This window comes from Dendrobates tinctorius, unplaced genomic scaffold, assembly GCF_039654945.1.
Source record: "Dendrobates tinctorius isolate UK_male_01 unplaced genomic scaffold, ASM3965494v1 ptg000176l, whole genome shotgun sequence".
Classification (NCBI taxonomy): domain Eukaryota; kingdom Metazoa; phylum Chordata; class Amphibia; order Anura; family Dendrobatidae; genus Dendrobates; species Dendrobates tinctorius.
Window position 1 is genome coordinate 22941 of NW_027361843.1, and position 21437 is coordinate 44377.

Here is a 21437-nt window from a genome sequence, read left to right on the forward strand (position 1 = left end):
ATGATCATAACGTGTAAAGTAAAAAAAAAAGTAATAGAAAAGCACAAATTTATAGAATTATAAAAACCAATCCATGTATAAAGTGCAATGTGCAAACATTCATAAATAATGGGCTCAGGCACAGGTAAATAAAAAATAAATGAATCATTAAAGTGCAATATGCAAAAATTTAATAAACAATGGGCTGAGGCACAAAAACCGCATAGATGTATATCACCAATTAAACTTATGACTAGTGTAAAACGCCATATGGGCAAGGAATGTCACAGCAGATAACCATATAAGAATGCTCAGTGGCAGGTACAAAAAAGGTATCCAGTGACAATTAGTCATGTCTGCGGTTGCAAGTGAAATGTTTCCAAAATTACATATACAAGTGCCAGGAATGTTGCGCCCAATCAATACCTTATGCCGGCGTGCAATAGATCCCCAGGATGCACCCATCCCCGACGTGCGTTTCGGCGTCTGCCTTCGTCAGGAGATGGTATCATTAAGGTGGGCCTTGTCAGTTCTATGACATCCTGTATCCAAATGGTAGCATCGGCGCAAGCACACACCAGGACACTTCAGACCCATATCCTGGCAAACTGGGATGGATCCCCAGAATCCTTGGACAGGAAGATATGGATACCACCTTGTGTAAAGTCCTCACTGACATGGTGGCTAAAGAATGATAATTTAAGCAGAGGGGTTCACTGGACACAAGACCCAGCAGTCACTATAAAAGTAGACGCCAGCGGGAAAGGATGGGGAGCCATGGTATCCCAACACGTATTACAGGGATCCTGGTCGAACGAGGTAAGCCATCGGTCCTCAAACTTCAGGGAACTCAAGGCCGTAGAGGAAGTCCTCAAGACCGCAGTAACCTTTCACAGGGGGTACCCATGTGAAAATATATTCAGACAACATAACAGTTGCCCACCTTCGGGAAGTGCAAGACACAAGGATCTGAAGGCAATATCAAACAGAATATTTTTGTGGGCAGAAGAACATCTTCTCTCCCTGTCCGCTCTGCACATAAAGGGTGCGGTAAACATAGAGGCTGACTTTCTGAGCAGGACAAGGATTCATCCTGGGGAATGGAGTCAAGACACCGAGGTCTTTCAGATACTGACCAGAAGGTGGGGCCATCCAGAGTGGACCTATTTGCAAACGCTCAGAACGCAAAAGTGGATCAATATTATTCACTAAACCCTGCCGATCCCTGCCTAGGGGTAGATGTGTTAGCCCACACATGGACATTCAGACTGGCTTATGCCTTACCTCCACAACCAATTCTTCCAAGAGTTATACAAAAAATGAGGGAAAGGGTCAAGGTAATCTTAGTAGCTCCATTCCGACCCCAAAGAAGCTGGTTCGGGACCCTTGCCAACCTAAGGGTAGAAGGACCGATGGAGAAAGTTCCTGACCGAGCGTAGTTCTATCAGGCACCAATATTTCATCCGGATCTTGAGAGGTTGCACCTGTAGGCCTGGCTTCTGAATTCTCAATCTTGAAGACCAGAAGATTGTCAGAGAGTCTTTAAGACATTGCAGAGAAGCCGAAAGGCAGTGACCAACTCCATTTACCAAAAGATATGGAAAACATTTATTACATGGAGTGCACCAAAACGACCTAATCCACACCAGCCGAACATAGCCCGGATCCTGGATTTTCTGCAGGAAGGGCTAGAGAAAGGTCTCAGACCTAGCACCCTCAAAGTCCAGGTGGCGGCCCTAAGCTCATACTTTGACCAAGCATTAGCAAACCACCGATGGTTTTGAAGGTTTATGACAGCAGCATCTCGTATATGTCCAAAGACTATGAACTTAGTTCCATCCTGGGACCTCAATGTGGTCTTAAATGGGCTCACATTACCACGTTTTGAGTCCTTATCAATAGACGTAAACAGACTCGCCTGGAAAACAGCATTCCTGGTAGCAATAACTACAGCCAGGAGAGTGGGCGAAATACGGGCTATCTCTATCAGTGAACCCTACAAGAAAATCTTACAGGACCATCTTGTTCTTCGATTGGATCCGTCTTTGCTACCCAAGGTCGTCTCAGAGTTTCACAAGTCTCAAGAGATTATTCTTCCCTCCTTCTTTCAAGAACCGAGAAATAAAGAGGAAGAACAATTCCACACCTTGGATGTTCGAAGAACGGTACTCCGTTATCTCCAGGTGATGGAGAAAATTAGGAAGAACCAAAACCTGTTCATTCACCTTCGAGGTCCAAATAGGGTGAACACTTCCAGGTCCACAATCGCCAACTGGATCAAGAGAGCAATCTTGGAGGCATATCATGTACAGGGCCTTCCACCGCCGGAGAAATTTACAGCTCACTCAACGAGAGAAACATCTGTTTCCTGTGCTGAGAAAGCCAGTGCTTCCATCGAGCAGATATGCAGAGCCGCTACTTGGTCCTCGGTCCATACGTTTTCTTAACATTACGGGCTAGACCTGATGTCAAAAGAAGACTTGGGCATCGGGAGAAAAGTCCTTTAAACTATAGTCCCTCCCTAAATGTTACTCTTGGGTACTGCTCCAGATGTGCTGTCGTGGGGGGTTACTAGAGAAAATAGAACTAAACTTACTAGTAATTCGGTTTCTAGTAACCCACCACGACAGCAGGAGTAATCTCTCCCTTTGCTTAATTTAAGTTCTTTTAAATGGAATAAATATAATTTGAAGCATTCCTTCTCATGTGGTCCTTTATAATAACACTGAGGGGGAGGATAAGGGAAGGGTTATTTAACATCTTTGTCATTTCCTGTTCCTATTAGGAAAGGGGAACATCCTCCAGGTGTGCTGTCGTGGTGAGTTGCTAGAAACTGAATTGCCGGTAAGTCTAATCCTTTTTTTTTTTTTTTTTTTTTATTAGGATAACCGCAACCACATTAATTCTAAGCACAGCAAACATGCGATTATGCTAAAGTGCAGGTGCCACCACCAGCGCCTGTCTGCAGAAGGGTTTTTATATACTGTGTTTTTCGGACTATAAGATGCACTTTTTTGCTCCAAATATGTGAAGGAAAATGGGGGGTGTGTTTTATAGTCCAGATGTACAAGCTCTGGCTGTTGTGGGGAGGTGGAGGAAAGGCATTGGAGGAGCAGCGGGTCACAGGAGGCTGGAGCCGGCAGCTCCGGCTAAATCTTGTTCCTGCTGCTAAAGAGAAATGAATATTCCCTGCATTCCATGCCCATGGGTGTGGAGGACAATGAATATTTCTTTCTCTTTAATAGTATCTTGGTATGATTGCCCCCCAACCCTGGTTCTGGTATGCATGGCCCCATCAGAAAACATTAAAAAACTCAAACCGTTACACTTGCCTACTCGGCGCTTCCTTGCAGTGTCCTGCTCCGGTGTCAGCAACTGCTTTTTGCTTGTAATCAGCGCATGACAGGGATTTAATGCGCTGCTCACAAGCCGAGCACAGCTGCCGGAATGCTTGCCGGGACTGTGCTTGCAGAGAGCAGTGAGTATTTGTTGCTCTTCAGTACCGTGCAGTGTCAACCACCGGCTTCCTGCTGCTGCCGGCAGTCAAGTGTGCCGATACTCGAGAAATGAATGGGGGCCAATCATACCAGAATAGGGATGGGACCATGCATACTAGGACGAGATGGGGGCCCTGCAATAAAGATTAAACAACAACCTCAAGACAGATTTCATCACCCTAGGTCTCATTTTAATCAGTGTACTGGTGCTGACCTGACACTGTCTGTAGGTTACTGTGCACAATCCTGCTGACAGGTTCCATTTAACTCATTAGAACAGTAAGGGGTTTACTTGTTACTGGGATGGGAACAGTGGAACACAATCCAGGTATAATTCGTTATCTGAATAAGGATTTGGTTTGTATAGTTAGTAGGTATTGGCTGAGCAGCAATTGACAATTGTGTGTATATGTGTGTTTTGGTACGTGAGTGTATATTCACACACAAACCCACTTTCAAAATTTTGGGATGGTGTGTAAAATGTAAAGACAAGAATGCAATGATTTGGGATTCTCTTGTATCCATATTTTCATAACAGAACATGGATCACAGATCAGAAGGTGAAAGTTAGACTGTTTTTATTTGATTTAAAAAAAAAAAAAAAAATATAGAATTTTAGAAATTGGCAGCAACACATCTCAGAAAAGCTGGGATAGGGCTATGTGTGCTATTGTGCAGCATCATCTCTTTTTACAACAGTCTGCAAACAGTTGGCAAGTAAAAAGATCAATTTTATGAGAGGAGTTTTCTCATTTTTGTCTCCTTTGCCGAATATCATACAAATCATTGCATTCTTGTTTCCTTTATATGTTACATAGCTTCCCAACCTTTTTGGAATTTGGGTATATGTATATTATGTGTATATATTATACAACATGTATGTGGCAGCACCGTGGCTCAGTGGTTAGCGCTGTTGCTTTGCAGCACTGGGGTCCTGGCTTTAAATCCCACCAAGGACAACATCTGCAAGGAGTTTGTATGTTCTCCCAGTGTTTGCGTGGGTTTCCTCCGGGTTCTCCGGTTGCCTCCCACATTCCAAAGAGATAGGGAATTTTAGCTAGTGAGTCCTAGTTGGAACAGTGTCAATATCTGTAAAATGCTGAAGAAAATGTTAGCATGCGTAATACATTTTTTAATATTTACCATTACTCACTGTTACGATACTGCAGTCACATGTAAAGCGCCATGGAATAAATGGCGCTATAATAATAATGTGACTAAAGACATTTCTGCTAAGTGTGGATAACCCCTGTAACAGCTATTGTCTCAGGTGTTTTATACATAATGAAATCTTGTGCCAACTGTTGGTTGTACCAAATCCTGTTTTCTTCTCTGTGTAGGAACAGTATGAACTTGTACACCGTGCCATAGCTCAGCTTTTTCAGAAGCAGCTGGAGGTGTATGAAAAGGAGTCCAGAATGATTGGGGATGACTTGGTATGTAAAACTGAATTAGAAATATATTGCCATGTTCAGTGTTATTAGTGGCTATAGAAAAGTAAAGGGAACCTGTCCAGAAGCTCTTGCTGCCCAAACCGCGTGCAGCATGAATTTGAGCCTTTGCTGCACAAATGCAGGTAGTTATATTCTTCGGCATATCATAAAAAATATACTTATGATGATCTGGCTGGAGGCTAGTCTGACTCCACCCCGATTGGCTATTCCAAGCGCTGCTGAAACATTGCGTGTGCATACACAACACCGCGGTTCTGGGCTAGTCTGGTCTCTGGCTGGATCTTCAAAGTCTGTTTTTTATTCGGACTCCCATGACAGCACCACGAGAGAGGGGATCCGCCCTATAGGAACAGGAAACCTACAGATACAAAAAGGGCGGCACCTCTCCCACGCATCAGTTGGTTTCCTGTTCCTGAGGGGACGGGATCCTACAGAAGAACCGGATCCCAGGCCGGCCAGCCGATACCGGTAGCGAGGGGGTCTCTTACCTCGGCCTGGTGCGGATCTCCTGGAGGAAGCCACGGTGGCCCAGGATGGGTGTCACGGCGGTGGCGTGTGCAGCAGGGAGCGGCGTCCGGAGGATGTCCGTCTCCGGAATTAGGCCACCGCCGGTAAGTAGATTCCCCCCGGGGGTTCCCGGCTCTGGCGGCGCAGGTACGGCGCTGTGCAGCGGGCTGCGACCGGGTGGCGCTGCTTCCGGGGCTCCCGGGCGTCCCGCGTGACTTCCGGGGTTTCCCGGGGTAGCGGTGACGTCAGGGGGCGGGCGGAGGATGCGCTTCCGGGTCAGCGCGCCACTGCGCATGCGCGAGGATTCCAAAATGGCGGCGCCCATCGGAAACACTGATGGCGCCGGGTCCGGCGCCAGCTGGGGTAGGGAGCCCCGTTAAGGAGGGGGAGGGGCGCGGCATGGATACTGCTGACCGGAGGAGGGGTATTTAGGCGGGACCCTGGCAGGGTACCTTGCCTTGGCCACATTACTACATGCAGCAGCAGTGGTAATGGAGAGTGATCGAGAGCAGCAGCAGCGGCAGAAGCAAGGGCGACAGCAGCGGCAAACATCACTGCCGCCCCTGGATGACCTTCGGCAGGTCAAACAGAAAAAGAAAGTGTCCCGTGACAGTAATACGGGACGAAGTGACCAGTCCACTCGTAAGAGCTCCTCCAGGCAGACAGGAGCATCGACCGAAAGAAATCCCCCTCGTTCTCCGGTACTTGATTGTGGCACTGGTAAGTGATCTTCGTGAAAGCTCACTCAGTGACGGGACCCCCCTTCTGTGTTTTTTTTCTAGGGGAAAAAAGCTACAAGTAAAAATAAACATAGGGAATGCGCACTCTGTGCATGCCCATTACCGGACGCGTGCCTCAAAAGATTGTGCCCCCCCTGTATTCAGCAGACGGTGGCAGAAGAGTCGCCCGCAGTAGCGCCGAGTTTAAGGGACATTGTCAGGGCAGAAATGAGGGAAACCCTAAAGTCCTTGTCCCAGCCGCAAAGTCTAAAGGGCGAGGTCCCGGCGGAGTCTGATTCCTCGGTAGAGTGGAGAAAAAGCAGAGACTCCCAGGCTTCATCTCCCTCGTCCTCCTCAGGAGAAGAGGACTCGGGGCGATTTTGTCTGCCTCTTGACCGGGTAGACAGGCTGGTCAAAGCAGTCAGAGGGACAATGGAGGTAGAGGAGCCTAAGCCCCATTTGTCCATGCAGGATGTCATGTTCTGTGGGCTGGAACAGAGGAAGCGGAGAGTCTTTCCGTTAAATCAAAAGATACAGGATCTGATCCACAGAGAGTGGAAAAAAACGGACAAAAGAGGGTCGCTACCACCAGCCCTCAAACGAAGATACCCCTTCGACGATCCGGCAGTAAGTTCTTGGGACAGAGCCCCCAAATTAGACGCAGCCATTGCAAAGGCATCAAAAAAATCCTCGCTCCCCTTTGAGGACATGGGATCCCTTAAAGATCCCCTAGACAGGAAGGCTGATACTTTCCTGAAAAACACCAGCAGTGGCTTCAACGTGCACGGCCAGGTCCATGATGGTCTGGTTGGACCAGTTGGAGTCACAGCTAAAACAGGGTACATCAAGACAGACAATTCTTGTGGCCCTACCGACCATCCAGGAGGGGGCAGCCTTCCTAGCAGATGCCTCAGCGGATGCAGTGAGAATGGCAGCAGCAGCAGGTCTCTCTAATGCAGCTCGCAGAGCCCTGTGGCTAAAGTGCTGGCAGGGAGACATCCAATCCAGAGCAAAGCTCTGTGCGATTCCATGTGAGGGCGAATATTTGTTTGGAACTGTCCTAGACGAGCTGCTTGAGAAGGCGGGGGACGACAAGAAAAGATTCCCAAACCTTTCGTCAGCGTTCTACCGTCGTCCATTTGGTAGAAGGAGATTTGGTCAGGGGAGAAGGCGCAACTCTTCGCCTGTTAGAGATCGGCCCAGATGGGAAGACAGAAGGAGACGAGGTACGGGCTATATGTTCACACGCTCGTCGAGAGATCAAAAGAGACCAAATCAATGACTAGAAGTTCCCGTGGGGGGTAGACTGTCATCCTTCTTCCCGGCATGGTCACAGATTACGAATAGTGACTGGGTGCGTAAGGTAATATCCACCGGGCTTAGGTTGGAATTTACCCAGATCCCGCGGGACACCTTTAAACTAACCCCCTTAAGATCTTCTCATCTCGAACAAGCAGCTTTAGAAGCGGAAGTCTTGAGCCTATGCCAGAAAAATGTCCTGGTAGAGGTTCCAGAAGCTGAAAGGGGAAGAGGGTTTTACTCTCCCCTGTTTCTAATCCAGAAACCTGATAACACATTCAGAACGATTATAAACCTTCGTTCCCTTAACGAGTTTTTGATTAATCATACATTCAAAATGGAGTCCATTAATACAACAATAAAAATATTGTTTAAAGGTTGTTTTATGGCAGTCATAGATTTGAAAGACGCGTACTATCATGTACCTATCCATACAGACTTCCAGCAGTTCCTGAGGGTGGCAGTTTCAGTAGAGGGCACAGTGCGTCATTTTCAGTATAGAGCCCTTCCCTTTGGTCTCTCAGCAGCACCCAGGGTTTTTACAAAGATAGTGGCCGAAGTTATGGCTCACTTACGGGAGGTTGACGTCTTAATCATTCCATATTTAGACGATTCTTGATTGTAGGAAAATCGGTGGGTCATTGTAAATCCCAGATAGAAAAAGCTAGATCCAGGTTAGAAAACCTGGGATGGATTTTAAACTACGAGAAATCCCGACTCCAGCCCTTAAAAATACAGAAATTTTTAGGGTTAGTACTAAATTCAGAGACTCAGCGGTGCCTGCTGCCACTAGATAAATTACAAAAGATACAGGAGCAGGTTCTTCTGGCAATTGATAATCCATCTATGACCCTCAGACAGGCCATGTCCCTGTTAGGCTCTCTAACGTCGTGCATCCCAGCAGTAAGGTGGGCACAGTTCCATACCAGACCCCTTCAAAACGACGTCTTGGTTAATAGCAGAGCCCTTGGAGGCTCCTTACAAGGTCGGATGTGGCTAAGCCCCTCAACTGTTACATCACTGAGATGGTGGCTTGATAGCGAGAACCTAGCGTCAGGGGTGCCCTGGATAACACAGATAACCCGTATTATAACCACAGACGCAAGTTCCTTCGGTTGGGGAGCCCATATGGGGGACATAGTGTTACAGGGACAGTGGGATTCTGATTCTGATATCTCATCCAACCAGAGAGAGCTATTGGCGATAGAACGGGCAGTCAAGAAACTCATTATCTACCTACAGGGCCATCATGTGAGGATACACTCGGACAACCAGGTAGCGGTAGCATATGTCAACCACCAAGGTGGGACCCGCTCCAGCGCTCTGATGCAGATAACAGAACGGCTCCTCCAGATAGCAGAGAAAAATTGTCTATCTTTAACCGCGCTCCACATCAGCGGAAAGGACAACGTAAGAGCAGACTTTTTAAGCCGCAAGGCTCTAAGACAAGTAGAATGGGCTTTGAACAAAGATATTTACCACCAGATTGTCCGCAGATGGGGTCAGGCAGAGGTAGACCTCTTTGCCACCAGAAAAAACAGAAAAGAAAGATTGTTCTGCTCTCTGAACCCCAGGGAAAATCCCCTGGCGGTGGATGCCCTCCTGATAAGATGGGACTTTTCTCTGGCATACGCCTTCCCACCATTGAATCTTCTTCCTCTGGTAGTCAGGAAGATCAGAGAGGATCGGGCAAAAATCATACTGATTGCCCCCTTTTGGCCCAGGAGGACCTGGTTCGCGTGGTTGAGGACCATGTCGGTAGGCGATCCCTGGGTACTGCCGAACCTTCCGGATCTCCTCTACCAGGGGCCAGTCAGCCACCCACAAGTAGCGGGACTTCATTTGATGGCGTGGTATTTGAAAGGTCACTAATAAAAGATAGAGGGTTCTCCAAGAACTTAATTGACACCCTCCTAAAAAGCAGGAAATTAACTACCACTAATATCTATGCTAGGACCTGGAAACGCTTCCTGTCCACCTTTCACTTTGACATCAGAGACGGAATTCCCACGAAACATATTCTGGAATTTCTCCAGAAAGGTTTCGAATTGGGTCTCTCCACAAGTACGCTAAAAGTACAAGTTTCAGCCTTAGGGGCCCTGTTTGCAGGTGATATTGCAAAAGATTATTGGGTAGCAAGGTTCATCAGAGCAGCGGCCAGATCGAGACCTATACACAAAGACAGATGCGTGCCGTGGGACTTAAACCTAGTCCTTACAGCCATGACGGAAAGTCCGTTTGAACCTTTAGATTCCGCCTCACTAAAGATTGTCTCTTAAGACAGCATTTCTGGTAGCAATAACATCCGCACGTAGGGTGAGCGATATACAGGCACTTTCCAGATTGCCCCCTTACACAGAGTTCTTACAGGATAGGGTAATCCTAAGGGCAGATCCAGCATACCTTCCCAAGGTAGCAACACAATTCCACAGGACACAGGAGATAGTTCTGCCTTCCTTCCTCCCTAATCCAACCAACCCTAAAGAGCAGAAACTCCAGGCGTTAGATATTAGGAGATGCTTACTGACATATTTAGCAGCCACGGATCCTTGGAAGAAGGAGAACGCATTATTCCTATCCTTCCAAGGTCCCAGGAAAGGATACAGCGTATCAAAACGCACATTAGCAAGGTGGATTAGGGAGGCTATCTCTCTTGCCTACACAGCAGGTGGCGGCCCAGCTCCACAGAATCTGAGGGCACATTCCACTCGGGCCATGGCATCATCCTGGGCGGAAAGAGCTGGAGTATCTATTGATCAAATATGTAAGGCGGCCACCTGGTCATCTCCTTCCACCTTTTTTAACCACTATCGGTTAGACATGGGGGCCTCCTGATACCTCACCTTCGGGCTAAGGGTGCTGCAGGCTGTAGTCCCTCCCTAAGTTAGTTTACATCTCTGTAATTCTCTCGTGGTGCTGTCATGGGAGTCCGAATAAAGTATTAAGTTACGTACCGGTAACGGTATTTTTCGGAAGCCCATGACAGCACCCTTAGTTCCCTCCCTTGTTCACATATAGGGGTGCACTCCTTTAGAAGATTGTTCATAAAATCACCTTATGTGGGAGATGGTATAAAATAATTCTGGTAAATAGGGTAGATAGGTTGTATATATCATATGTTGTGTACTAACCATGGTAGCCTCTCAAGCTCTGTAATCCAACTGATGCGTGGGAGAGGTGCCGCCCTTTTTGTATCTGTAGGTTTCCTGTTCCTATAGGGCGGATCCCCTCTCTCGTGGTGCTGTCATGGGCTTCCGAAAAATACCGTTACCGGTACGTAACTTAATACTTTCTGAAACGGATTACTTCAAAGAATATACCTGGCTGCAAATGTGCAGCCAGGCTGCGATTAATGATGTCCATAGTTTGAGCAACATGAATTGCTGACAGGTTCCCTTTAAATTTTAATACAAAAAAAAAAAGTTTAGATGCGCTTCAGTTACTATAATACCTCCTTTAGGCTAGTTTCACACTAGCGTTTTTGAGCGCAGCGACGGCCTGCGCACGGCCGCCTCTAAGCCCCACCCCTGCCGCGCCTCCGCCGGTAGCTCCGCCTACCGGCGCATTACGCTGCATGCGCCCTGCGTCCCCTATCTTTATCACTGGGGGCGCAGGCCGTGCGCAGTATGCGTTTGGCGGCGCATGCGTCCTTTTGACGGTGCGCCGACCTGCACCAAACGCAACCTGCTGCAGTTTGGTTGCGCCGGCGCGCCGCCAAACGCATACTGCGCACGGCCTGCGCCCCCAGTGATAAAGATAGGGGACGCAGGGCGCATGCAGCGTCATGCGCCGGTAGGCGGAGCTACCGGCGGAGGCGCGGCAGGGGGCGGGGCTTAGCGGCGGCCGTGCGCAGGCCGTCGCTGCGCTCAAAAACGCTAGTGTGAAACTAGCCTTAGAACATGCTTTCATCTGCATCTCGGCCAAAATTCTGACACTAATTACGGAGTATGGGAATTTTCTCTTTTTGAGGCTCTGACACAGGAATTCATGTACTCTTTATAGAAAAGGGGTGCACAACATTTTTTGGTCCAAGGGCCACATTGCCATAATGAACCAATGGCCACCAAAAAATGTAGAGGGGTACTTACATGAATACATTACCAGAACCACCATCAGTACATGAATTCATCACAGAACAAAGTTTTGAGTAATTGAGCAGGATTTGGGGTTTGTTTAAAAAAACAAACAAAAAAAACGCTACCTTAGGGGGCTCATGCTCATCTGCATAAAAAACTAACAAGTGCAATCCGATAAAATCAGATTGCACGCTGACTGTTATTCTATGATAGCATTGGCTATGTACATAGGCTGATTTTTATGCACTCATTTCCTACAAAACCTGACATTTCATCAGACGAGTACAGTAAATTCACAGTGTGACCCGTTAGAATAGATATACAGTGGGGAAAAAAAGTATTTAGTCAGTCAGCAATAGTGCAAGTTCCACCACTTAAAAAGATGAGAGGCGTCTGTAATTTACATCATAGGTAGACCTCAACTATGGGAGACAAACTGAGAAAAAAAAATCCAGAAAATCACATTGTCTGTTTTTTTTTCATTTTATTTGCATATTATGGTGGAAAATAAGTATTTGGTCAGAAACAAAATTTCATCTCAATACTTTGTGATATATCCTTTGTTGGCAATGACAGAGGTCAAACGTTTTCTGTAAGTCTTCACAAGGTTGCCACACACTGTTGTTGGTATGTTGGCCCATTCCTCCATGCAGATCTCCTCTAGAGCAGTGATGTTTTTGGCTTTTCGCTTGGCAACACGGACTTTCAACTCCCTCCAAAGGTTTTCTATAGGGTTGAGATCTGGAGACTGGCTAGGCCACTCCAGGACCTTGAAATGCTTCTTACGAAGCCACTCCTTCGTTGCCCTGGCGGTGTGCTTTGGATCATTGTCATGTTGAAAGACCCAGCCACGTTTCATCTTCAATGCCCTTGCTGATGGAAGGAGGTTTGCACTCAAAATCTCACGATACATGGCCCCATTCATTCTTTCATGTACCCGGATCAGTCGTCCTGGCCCCTTTGCAGAGAAACATCCCCAAAGCATGATGTTTCCACCACCATGCTTTACAGTAGGTATGGTGTTTGATGGATGCAACTCAGTATTCTTTTTCCTCCAAACACGACAAGTTGTGTTTCAACCAAACAGTTCCAGTTTGGTTTCATCAGACCATAGGACATTCTCCCAAAACTCCTCTGGATCATCCAAATGCTCTCTAGCAAACTTCAGACGGGCCCGGACATGTACAGGCTTAAGCAGTGGGACACGTCTGGCACTGCATGATCTGAGTCCATGGTGGCGTAGTGTGTTACTTATGGTAGGCCTTGTTACATTGGTCCCAGCTCTCTGCAGTTCATTCACTAGGTCCCCCCGCGTGGTTCTGGGATTTTTGCTCACCGTTCTTGTGATCATTCTGACCCCACGGGGTGGGATTTTGCGTGGAGCACCAGATCGAGGGAGATTATCAGTTCTCTTGTATGTCTTCCATTTTCTACTTATAGCTCCCACAGTTAATTTCTTCACTCCAAGCTGGTTGGCTATTGCAGATTCAGTCTTCCCAGCCTGGTGCAGGGCTACAATTTTGTTTCTGGTGTCCTTTGACAGCTCTTTGGTCTTCACCATAGTGGAGTTTGGAGTCAGACTGTTTGAGGGTGTGCACAGGTGTCTTTTTATACTGATAACAAGTTTAAACAGGTGCCATTACTACAGGTAATGAGTGGAGGAAAGAGGAGACTCTTAAAGAAGAAGTTACAGGTCTGTGAGAGCCAGAAATCTTGATTGCTTGTTTCTGACCAAATACTTATTTTCCACCATAATATGCAAATAAAATGAAAAAAAAACAGACAATGTGATTTTCTGGATTTTTTTTTCTCAGTTTGTCTCCCATAGTTGAGGTCTACCTATGATGTAAATTACAGACGCCTCTCATCTTTTTAAGTGGTGGAACTTGCACTATTGCTGACTGACTAAATACTTTTTTTCCCCACTGTATACATAGAATAGATAGAAAGATATCAGTGTCATATATAATTAGTGCAGTGCATGTGTAGTTTAATTTTCATGTATTTAGTTAATTCAATAACTTAAAGAAGTGATGTTGGGTCCCTTGAAATTTTAATAACCAGCTGAGGGAAAGTGGACAGCAACTGGTGGCTGATGTTTATAGCCTGGGAATAGGGTAATAAACATGGTGCTTTTTAGCTCACAGCTGTATACATGGACTTTCCTTGTTATTAAAATGGAGAATTCCCCCCCCCAAAAAAAAACAAAAAAAAAACTACATGAGGCCCCCTTATTGATAACCAGCAAAGGCTAGGCAAACAGCTGCTATCTGATATTAATATACTAGGAAGGGGCCATAGATATTGACCACCTCCCAGACTAAAAACATCAGCTCTCAGCCACCCTACCAATGGCCCTGCCATAAGATTCCTGGCTTGGCCTCCGCTCTTCCAACTTCACCTGGTGCCGTGGCAAGTGGAATAATAGTATTGAAGTTGATATCCGCTTTGTATTGGCATCTGACATCAAGCCCAGGGGTTAATAATGGAGATGCGTCTATAAGACACCCCCATTACTAACTCCATAGTCATATATTTTAAAAGAAACGCAGCCTAAATTTCAAATATACGCCCCCCCTCTCTTTTACTCTTATAATTGTAAAAATTAAAAATGATAAAGCAAACTTAAACTTACCTGTCTGATGAGAAGATAAACTGATGCCCGTTTCCCCGGTAAAAGACAAATAATAAGCCACCATCATCCTCACCTATCCAACAAGAAGATAATCCCTTGAATAGTTTAGCTCTGCTACATCTCAATGCCTTTCTGAGCTTTAGCATGATGTGAGCATTTAGGCTGGCAACCAGCAGAGACACTGAGCTGCACGTGAAAGCATAGCATCAGTGTCTCACGGTGATGTAAATAAGGTGAGCGGAGTTCAGAGCTGATAAACTCCATTCACCTCACGGACGTTACCACTAGTGTGAGAAAGCGCTCATGCCCTAGCTGTTACATCAGTGAGGTGAATGGAGTTCATTGGCTATGAACACCGCTCACCTTATTCTTGTCACCACGAAACACTGATGCTGCGCTATCACACGCAGCTCAGTGTCTCTGCTGAATGCCAGACTGAACGCTTTCACCATGCCATTGTTCAGCATGGCATGACATCGAGATATACAGTTAGGTCCATATATATTAGTACAGAGACAAAATTTTTCTAGTTTTTGTTCTAGACATTACTACAATGAATTTTAAACAAAACAATTCAGACGCAGTTGAAGTTCATACTTTCAGCTTTCATTTGAGGGTATCCACATTAAAATTGGATGAAGGGTTTAGGAGTTTCAGCTCCTTAACATGTGCCACCCTGTTTTTTTAAAGGGACCAAAAGTAATTGGACAGATTAAATAATTGTAAATAAAATGTTCATTTCTAGTACTTGGTTGAAAACCCTTTGTTGGCAATGACTACCTGAAGTCTTGAACTCAAGGACATCACCAGATGCTGTTTCCTCCTTTTTGATGCTCTGCCAGGCCTTCACTGCGGTGGTTTTCAGTTGCTGTTTGTTTTTAGGCCTTTCTGTCTGAAGTTTAGTCTTTAACAAGTGAAATGCATGCTCAATTGGGTTGAGATCAGGTGACTGACTTGGCCATTCAAGAATATTCCCTTTTTGCTTTAATAAACTCCTGGGTTGCTTTGGCTTTATGTTTTGGGTCATTGTCCATCTGTAGTATGAGACGACGACCAATCAGTTTGGCTGCATTTGGCTGGATCTGAGCACACAGTATGGCTCTGAATACCTCAGAATTCATTTGGCTGCTTCTGTCCTGTGTCACATCATCAATAAACACTAGTGACCCAGTGCCACTGGTAGCCATGCATGCCCAAGCCATCACACTGCCTCCGCCGTGTTTACAGATGATGTGGTATGCTTTGGATCATGAGCTGTACCACGCCTTCGCCATACTTTTCTTTTTCCATCATTCTGGTAGAGGTTGATCTTGGTTTCATCTGTCCAGAGAATGTTCTTCCAGGCTAAGCAACAGCACATATGAAAAAGACTTGGGTATACTAATAGATCACAGACTGAATATGAGTCAACAGTGTGATGCAGCAGCAAAAAAGGCAATTCTAGGATGTATTAACAGAAGCATACAGTACAGTCTAGATCACGTCAAGTCATTATTTCCCTCTACTCCTCTTTGGTCAGACCTCATCTGGAATATTGTGTTCAGTTTTGGGCACCACATTTTAAAAAAGACATCAACAAACTGGAGCAAGTTCAGAAAAGAGCAACCAGAATGGTGACCGGTCTGCAAACCCTGTCTTATGAGGAAAGGTTGCAGGATTTGGGATTGTTTAGTTTGCAAAAGAGAAGACTGAGAGGAGACTTAATAGCTGTCTACAAATATCTAAAGGGCTGTCACATTGTAGAAGGATCAACTTTATTCTCATTTGCACAAGGAAAGACTAGAAGCAATGGGATGAAACTGAATGTGAGGAGACACAGATTAGATATTAGAAAAAACTTTTTGACAGAGTGATCAATGAGTGGAACAGGCTGCCACGAGAAGTGGTGAGTTCTCCTTCAATGGAAGTCTTCAAACAGAGGCTGGACATACATCTGACTGGGATGATTTAGCGAATCCTGCTTTGAGCAGGGGGTTGGACCAGATGGCCCAGGAGGTCCCTTCCAACTCTACGATTCTATGATTCTATTCTACTAAACTGTGCAGGCTTTTTTAGATGTTTTTTTAGCAAAGTCCAGTCTAGCCTTTTTATTCTTGATGCTTATGAGTGGCTTGCACCGTGCAGTGAACCCTCTGTATTTACTTTCATGCAGTCTTCTCTTTATGGTAGATTTGGATATTGATACGCCTACCTCCTGGAGAGTGTTGTTCACTTGGTTGGCTGTTGTGAAGGGGTTTCTCTTCACCATGGAGACTATTCTGTGATCATCCACCACAGTGGTCTTCCGTGGGCGCCCAGGTCTTTTTGCATTGATGAGTTCACCAGTGCTTGCTTTCTTTCTCAGGATGTACCAAACTGTAGATTTTGCCACTCCTAATGTTGTAGCAATTTCTCGAATGGGTTTTTTGTGTTTTTGCAGATTAAGGATGGCTTGTTTCACCTGCATGGAGAGCTCCTTTGACCGCTGTTTCCTTCACAGCAAAACCTTCCAAATGCAAGCACCACACCTCACATCAACTCCAGGCCTTTTATCTGCTTAATTGAGAATGATATAACGAAGGGATTGCCCACACCTGTCCATGAAATAGCCTTGGAGTCAATTGTCCAATTACTTTTGGTCCCTTTAAAAACAGAGTGGCACGTGTTAAGGAGCTGAAACTCCTAAACCCTTCATTCAATTTTCATGTGGATACCCTCAATTGAAAGCTGAAAGTCTGAACTTCAACTGCATCTGAATTGTTTTGTTTAAAATTCTTTGTGGTAATGTCTAGAACCAAAATTAGAAAAATGTTGTCTCTGACCAAAGATATATGGACCTAACTGTAGCAGAGCTAGACTCGTCAAGGGACAAATGGGATATGTTTTTGTCGGAGAGGTGGGTATAGGTTTGCTTTTTTAATTTTTTTTTTTTTTTTAGAATTAAATGGCTAAAAGACTGTGGAGGGGGATGTGGGGATGTTTATTTCAAGTTAAAAATTTTATTCAGGCTTTTTTTTTTTTTACAATTCGACTGGGGTTAATAATTGGGGCGTACTAACATCTTGGCTTGATGTCAGCTGCCAATACAAAGCTGACATTAACCCCAATACTATTTCCCCACTTGCCACAGCACTAGGGCAAATGAGAAGCACTAAGCACCAGGGCTGAGGTTTTTAATTTGGGAGGCGGACAATAACCATGGCCCCTTCCTAGCTTATAATTATCAGCCCGCAGCTGTCCGCCTAACCTTTGGCTATTAATTATAGGAGAGCCCCACTTTTTTTGGGGTCACCCAATTTAATAACCATGAATGGATAAGTGAACAGCTATGAGCGACATCTACTCAGTAGTATGGAGCTCCTGAGCTTGCTCGGTAGACCCCGCAAATGATCTGTGACTAAAATGTATGTCAGCTTGTTGAAGGATTAATTGGAAAGAAAAATATTTTAATCATCAGCTGTATTTAAAGGATTTGGAGACCTTCCTATAGAAATCTATATTTTATTGCTATGATTTACAAGGTTCTTTTGATATGATGAAAGAAACTACCTATGGTCAGCATGTCCTCCCTGTGGTTTTGTGGGTTTCCCTTTCGTACTCTGGTTTTTCCCCATACGTCAAAAATATGGGATTAATGTCTGTAAAGTGCTGTTGAATGTGATGGGGCTATAATAAGCAAGCATAATAAATGTATATATATCACTGTACACTGTCACGATTCTGAAGTTACATACTGACTACAGACATTGCACAATAAAAGGAAGTAAAATATATACAGTGAGTATGGAAAGTATTCAGACCCCTTTAAATTTTTCACTGTTTCATTGCAGCTATTTGGTAAATTCAAAAAAGTTCATATTTTTACTCTTCGCCACGACAGCACCCACTTGGAGAGAGGGATCTGCCCATAGGAACAGGAAACCTACAGAGATAAAAGAGGGCGGTCCGCCTCTCCTCCTCAGTTGGTTTCCTGTTCCTATCGGAACCACAGGATCTCTACAGAAGACATACCTGGGCCAAGGAACCGCCTGTGCAGTGTCCGTGCGAACGGCAGGGGTTCCGGTCCAGAAGCAGCGTCGGAGTGCTGGAATCCGGCTCCCCCCTCGTCTGAGACGGTGGCAGCGCAAAAAAACACCGGTACCGGGTGGAGCCGACCGGGGGTTTTCTTATATGGATACACGTCACCGGGATCTTGGAGGCAGCCATCCCGGTCCGTGTGGGAGTGCGGAGCCCAGATAGAGAAGCTATCTCTGGCGTTCTGAAACAGCGAGGACGCAGGTACAGCGCTGGGAAGAGGTAAGGAGGAACTTCCGGGTTACCGGAGGTTCCTCAGCGTACAGCACATGCGCGGTCTTTCACAGCCACGCGATACCAGCAGAGGAGCACTCCCCGCCCCCTCCAGGAAAAAAAAAAAGGGACATGATTTAATATAGCGGCGCCGGACGGTGTTTCCAGGCCGGGCGCAGGCTAAATGAATGCACCGAAAGCAGGCGCACCTTGGAGGGGGAGGTACCAGGTATTGAAGGGTGGCATAAAAAACCGAGGGGGATAGTGATAGAGCGTGCAGACATGTCTTCCCCAAGACAGGACACGCATCCCCAGGCAGGTGATACAGCGGCAGCGGAACGGCGAGGCTCCTCGGATAGGAGCCACAAAAGTCATGCCAAAAGAACCCCTTCTCAGCCTCCTGAACCGGTACCTACAGCTTCTCTGGGTGAGTGGACGACTCTCTGCCTATCAAGCTGTTAAAGAACCTCTCTCTCTCTCTCTCTCGCTCTCCCTCTCTCTCTCTCTCCTCTGCTATGTCCACCATAGGCTAAAAGGAAGGAAAAATCAAAAAACAAGGAATGTGCCCTCTGTACACGTCCTTTACCGGACTCATATACAAAGAAGCTGTGCAAAAAATGCATTTCTGAAAATACAAAACAGGCTTCAACATCAGCCACAGATATTAGGGCTATAATAAGGGAGGAACTACAGGCCCTAACCCAGTCTAGCGGCATATCTAAGAAAACTAAGGCTAACAAACCAACGGCAGTTAACTTAGATACTGATGAAGACGAAGCAGTAGTCTCTGACAGCTCCAATACGTCTACATCATCCTCTTCCTCTGATATGGAGGGTCGTTCATGTTTTCCGTTAGAGAACATGGACAACTTGGTGAAATCTGTAAGAAACACCATGGGTTGCACAGACACTAAGGAGCCGCAAACGACCCAAGAGATTATGTTTGCGGGATTGACAGATAGGAGGAGGAGGGTTTTTCCCGTTATACCGGCAATAAAGGCCTTAGTGAAAAAGGAATGGGAGAAGCAGGATCAGAGAGGTTATCTTCCCTCGGCTTCAAAAAGAAGGTATCCCTTTAGCGACTAGGAATTGTTAACGTGGTCTAAGGGTCCCGAAGGTCGACGCGGCAGTTGCCTCAGCCTCAAAGCAGTCGGCTTTACCAGTAGAAGACGCAGGGATTCTAAAAGACCCACTGGACCGGAAAGCGGATGCCTCACTAAAGAGAGCATGGGAGGCAGCCACGGGCACGTTTAAGCCGGCAATAGCCAGTACGTGCACAGCTCGCTCTATGCTGGTCTGGATTGATCAGCTAGACCAACAAGTGGAACAAAAAGTCTCCAGAGACAAGCTACGAGCAGCCATACCACTGATTCGTGGCGCAGCGGCATACATAGCAGACACATCAGCCGATTCACTACGCATGGCAGCCAGAACAGCAGGCTTGCTTAATAACGACAGATGAAGCCTATGGCTTAAAAGCTGGAGAAGTGACACCCAATCCAAGGCAAAGCTCTGTGTCATACCTTGTGAGGGTGAGTTTTTGTTTGGAAAAGCGTTGGACGAAATCCTTGCTAAAGCAAAAGAAAGGAAAAAAGGGTTCCCTAACCCCTCTCTCCCATTTTATAGGAGAGCGTTCAGGAGACGACCATTTGGTAGGGGAAGAACAGCAGAGAATCAGAACCGCTGGGCCACGAAAGAAGGAAAAGGAAAAGGTGCTATGTTTAGGGGATCCTCCTTCCGCAGAGATCGGAGCTAAAGAACCAGTCCCTCCAGTAGGAGGGAGACTAAAATTTTTCCTTCAGGAATGGGAGAAAATCACGACCAGCCCTTGGGTCCTGGGCATTATTAGAGAAGGACTAAAATTAGAGTTCCATCATGTGCCCCGTAACTCAGTCATCGTAACATCCCTTAACTCCCCAGTCCAACAGCGGGCCTTAGAGACTGAAATTTTCAGTCTTCTGGACAAAAAAGTCTTGGTCCAGGTGCCAAAAGGACAGGAAGGGAGAGGATTTTACTCCCCTCTCTTTCTGATACCTAAACCCGATGGCTCCTTCAGGACGATAATTAACCTGAAGAAACTGAATACTTTAGTAATAAATCATAAATTTAAGATGGAGTCTATTAGATCCGCAATTAAGCTCCTTTTTCCCAATTGTATGATGGCAGGCCTGGATCTGAAAGATGCCTATTATCATCTTCCCATCCATTACAGATTTCAGAAATACCTCAGAGTGGCGGTCTTCCTCAAGGGCACCATAAAACACCTTCAGTTCAGAGCCATGCCATTCGGCCTTTCCATCGCTCCAAGAGTCTTTACAAAGGTGATGCTAGAAGTGATGGCTTTCTTACGCCAGAAGGACACGCTGATAGTACCCTATTTGGATGATTTTTTGATAATAGGTAACTCAACTAAACAATGTAATGAACGAGTGGCTGATGCAATCTTATCCCTACAGGCTCTTGGTTGGGTAATAAATTTCAAGAAATCCAGAATCGAACCACAATCAGTTCAGTCCTTCCTGGGTCTTCAGCTAGACTCCATAAGCCAAAAATGTCTGCTACCACAGGTAAAGATTACAACAATTAAAACGAAGGTCAGATTAGCGATAAACGAACCACACATGTCGTTAAGGGATGCAATGTCCCTCCTGAGGTCCCTTACTTCCTGCATCCCGGCGGTTCGGTGGGCCCAATTCCATACAAGAGATTTACAGCATTAAATCCTCTTGGAGGAGATTCAGGACCAGGGGAATTTAAGTAAAAAAATCACTTTATCTCAGATAGTCCTAACCTCCCTAACATGGTGGCTAGACAAGAATAACTTATCGGGAGGAGTACCATGGGTAGTAACACCCTCCCGTATAATTACTACTGACGCCAGCCCCACAGGATGGGGAGCCCACATGGGAAGCACCTTCACCCAAGGCTTATGGGATATAAGGGAAGAGCACGATTCATCAAACTTGAAAGAGTTAAAAGCAGTGGGTCATGCATTATATCATTTT

The 21437-nt window shown here is 45.9% G+C and overlaps 1 protein-coding gene across 1 annotated transcript in view; it reads left to right on the forward strand.

Moving 5' to 3' along the window:
- The window catches only part of PTPN12 (protein tyrosine phosphatase non-receptor type 12), a 61026-nt gene that overhangs the window by 17409 nt on the left and 22180 nt on the right, over window positions 1-21437 (forward strand). Inside the window, exon 10 of the mRNA XM_073551402.1 lies at window positions 4817-4912. Coding sequence (XP_073407503.1) covers window positions 4817-4912 — 96 coding nt within the window. The remainder of the gene's footprint in view (window positions 1-4816; window positions 4913-21437) is intronic.